This window comes from Morone saxatilis, unplaced genomic scaffold (genome assembly GCF_004916995.1).
Source record: "Morone saxatilis isolate NCDOM2014 unplaced genomic scaffold, NCSU_SB_2.0 Contig24, whole genome shotgun sequence".
Taxonomy (NCBI): domain Eukaryota; kingdom Metazoa; phylum Chordata; class Actinopteri; family Moronidae; genus Morone; species Morone saxatilis.
Window position 1 is genome coordinate 24,740,191 of NW_023339807.1, and position 3,814 is coordinate 24,744,004.

The window sequence follows — 3,814 nt, forward strand, 5'->3', positions numbered from 1 at the left end:
CTCCATGCACGGCTATGGCAGCTTGGGCAACAGCCCGAATGGCAATGGTGGCCAGATGCTCCACGGTGGCTACGACGTCCACGGGGGGAGCCTCTTCTGCCGGACATCAGATTTTGGCCGTGAGATGTCACCACCAGGCCTAGGAGGAGGCGATGTGTCAGTGTCAGTGGGGCATCAGCTGAACAAAATGGAGGCTCACCAGCACGCCCCCAGCCACCACCCTCACCTCTACAGCCAGCACTACCAGCCCCACCATCACCCAAGCCAGCAGGCCTCCAAGATGGGCGAGCACCTGCACTCCTCATCGTCCGCCTCATCCTCGCCCGGCGAGGGCATGCTGCCGGGCGGTGGAGGCGGCGCCGGGGAGGAGATCAACACCAGGGATGTGGCCCAGAGGATCATCACAGAGCTGAAGAGGTACAGCATCCCTCAGGCCATCTTCGCCGAGAGGGTTCTGTGTAGGTCACAGGGCACGCTGTCTGACCTCCTGAGGAACCCCAAGCCCTGGGGCAAGCTCAAGTCCGGCCGCGAGACCTTTAAGAGGATGTCCCGCTGGCTCCAGGAACCCGAGTTTCAAAGAATGGCCTCGCTCCGGCTGGAGGGTAAGATCTAGCTTTGCTCTCTATCTGCCTCACACATACACACTCACGCTCATACAGAAACCACAACAACAAACAGACACACTCTCTCCCCTAGTTTTCCCCAAACACCTTCCTTCTCCATGTCTTCCAAAAAAAATCTCCTCTCCAGCAATCAGTATGCAGCTCAGGTTGAGACATGAGGAAAAGCAAAAGCATCATACTGATGTTTCCCTTCCTCACACCACTGTGAATGTACCACTGGTTTGTCTATTGTCTCAACAGCCTGGATAATAAGAACTTAGCAGCACATTGAGGACAGTTTGAGCAAGAAAGGGCCATATGTGCCGTTCCTTTGTTTACTTTGCTCCCAAACAGCTCCTATTGATTTGTACAGTAGCTACAATAAAAAAGCCACAGACATTTGCCCTCCTCTTAAATGAACCATGAAGATCAGCTTGAGCAGGGTTGGCAATTTAATCGCTTTTGAGCCCACAAAATAATTTGTGCAGATATGCCATTCTGGAGCGATTGATTAATTCGAGCAGTGATTTATATCTGCTCAGCGTGCGGCTGAACTTGAGTTGGCAAGGTAGCTGATGCAAATTAGACTTGAGCTTTTGCCAGGCGTCTTTTATCAACGTCGTCACTGAGACAATTACTGCGAGGCTAAATACAAATGTTGTTCTGCTCGGAGGCAGCACCTTGCAGGTTTGTGAGATTCTTCATATCTGGAGAACAAGAGGTTATTGCCTAACTGGAGGCGCATGTAATGCTTAGTGCTGGATCGATTAGTCGACCGACAGAAAATTAACTGACATCTATTTTATAATGAATTAATAAAATTCACATATGAGGCAAAAATGCCTAACGTTTGCTGGTTCCAGCAATTTGCTGCCCTTTTCTGTTTTTCTGTAAATTCAATGCATTTTTGCTTTTTGGACTGTTGGTCAGAATATAAGTAATTTGTAATAAGCAAGATGTCACTTTGGGTTCAGAGAATGTGTGATTTATTTTTTTAATTTTTCACTATTTTCTGACATTTTATAAACTTTACTTATATGATTATTTGTAAAAAAAAATAATACAGAAATGAATCGATAGCCAAAAAATCATTTGTTGCAGGCCTAGTAGTATTTATACAGATTTCATAGGGTAAAGATTTTTTTTGAAAGGCACATTGTAATCTGCTGCTTGACATTTAATATTCTTTGGGGATGTGGATTGAAGACACGACAGCACGCTGTACAGTGCCGTGTTACAGTGTTGTCCCTCCACAGGGACCGAGGGCCCATCTGATACACGGAGCACAGAAAGAGATCCAAGTGAACACAGTAACATGAGATGAGCATAGACGAGTGTGTGTGTGTGTGTGTGTGTGTGTGTGTGTGTATCTGCAAGTGGTCTGCTCACTGCGGGGGTCTGTGAGCAGTACGTGTGTGTGAGCCTGCCCAGTTGATCACTGCTTTTCGCTCTCTGTCAGCAGCTCAACTGATTAAGCCCAACAACACAATGGGGTTCATAGGTAATGATTGTGCACTCTTGCAATCCCTTCACAATTATTGATCTTTGATTGTTTGGCTCTGAGAGCACATGTGTACATCCTCCATTCAGCAAAACGTTACAGCAATCACACCAAAACCTCTTATCTAAAGATGAGTTATCTGTGGGTTGGTTCTGTAATTTGACAGAAGCGTTGTGTGATGAATCCAATCTTGCCACGTGTGAGTGCTTTGTATGCAAAACGCTTCTTCCTGTCACACAAAAACCTAATTCTCCTCATGATAAAACAGCCCTTTGTTCTTTTGAGCAGATTTCTAATCATCAATCATTCTTTCTTTATTTCCAGCATCCTTGTTCCTTCATCTTTACAAACACAAACATTATTTTAACGAGTCAGTCCTCCAAGTCTGAGCAGCCGATCAATCAGACTCATAAAAAATTAAAGTCCCTACACAGAGAAGTGTGCTAATGTTTGACAATGCTCCTCTCTCTTTGCTCCCACACACTCTGAAATTGCATATTTAGTTCTTGGCAAAGCCACAATTTGGACAGCTCGGCACTTTTCTACATAACCTACTTTCCGAAGGGGGTTGTTGTTTTTTTCCCCCCCTGGCCAACCCCCTTTTGTTTAATTACAAGCCTCTATTGATTTCCATGGGAAAGAGCAGCACGCCTTGCCCACACACACCTCGGCCGCATCGGCGAATCGAGACTGGAATTAGAATGCGCGGTGCCCTGTGCTCCCCAGTCTGAAGATAGCTCAAGTGCTCTCTGCTTCACGCCTCAAGTTTTAAGATGATCCTCCTTAATGCAGCACTCGCTTAAATACATAGAAGGCCCTTGAGTGTCAGCCAGCAGCACCGTGTTATTTCCATAACTGTGTCTTTTATATATGAAGGGTTGCAGAGCTCTCTGCGAGTCCTGATGCTCAGTAATTATGGAATGTAGTCGCTGCCATTTTGTCTTTTCAAATAATTGTCTTTCTGCAGAGACATTTTGCTAAACACGGAGGAGGTGATCCCTCGGATTTATCCGCAGTATCTTGGCTTTTTCTTGTGAGTGTGTGTGTGTGTGTGTGTGTTTATACTCTATGGATTACTGCGCTGTATATGAGATGCATCTCTAGCCCAACCTCAGGCTGTGGAGGAGGCAATCAGGATTTAGTCAGAGAAGAAGGCAGGATAAAGACCACACAGCCATGCTCCGACACTTAAAGTCGAGGAGAGTGGGGGGGATCAGAGACTATAACTTTAAAGATGATGGCCGAAGCCCTTGACTAAAGGTCTAAATGAATAAGAAAGGTCAATGCGGTTTACGTGTCGGCTCCGGTGCCTGCACCACCCCCACAGTAATAGAAGCCACAAAGCCTCGTCCACCTCTCGCTGCGTACAGTTCGCATTCTACCAGCGAGGCTCAAAGGTCAAAGCCGATTCCATTTGCATATCAGGAATTGTAAACAGGCTGACGTGGCCTTAGCTGCGCATCACCTAACAAACAGGATTGTTGTTTTTTTGTTTTGTTTAGTTTTTTTTATCTGGCTCTTGCAGCTCCCCCACTCCGGGCTGAAGGGGTTAACCAGCCTCTGTGGGTCGAGGAGTCTGAGCTGCACAGATTTTAATCATAAATTTCTATCAGCCCCTGGCCCAAGAAATCAGCAGGGGTGGGCTGGGGGGGGGGGGTGGGAGGGTTGGGGGGGGGGGTTTGGCTGGGGGGGTGTAGGTTGAGACGCGGGG

At 46.9% G+C, this 3,814-nt stretch overlaps 1 protein-coding gene across 1 annotated transcript in view; it reads left to right on the forward strand.

Annotated features, from left to right (window-relative positions):
* Nucleotides 1-4: 4 nt before the first annotated feature.
* Nucleotides 5-3,814, forward strand: part of onecutl (one cut domain, family member, like) — a 7,795-nt gene continuing 3,985 nt past the window's right edge. Inside the window, exon 1 of the mRNA XM_035673012.1 lies at nucleotides 5-602. Within this exon, the coding sequence (XP_035528905.1) occupies nucleotides 5-602 (598 nt within the window). The remainder of the gene's footprint in view (nucleotides 603-3,814) is intronic.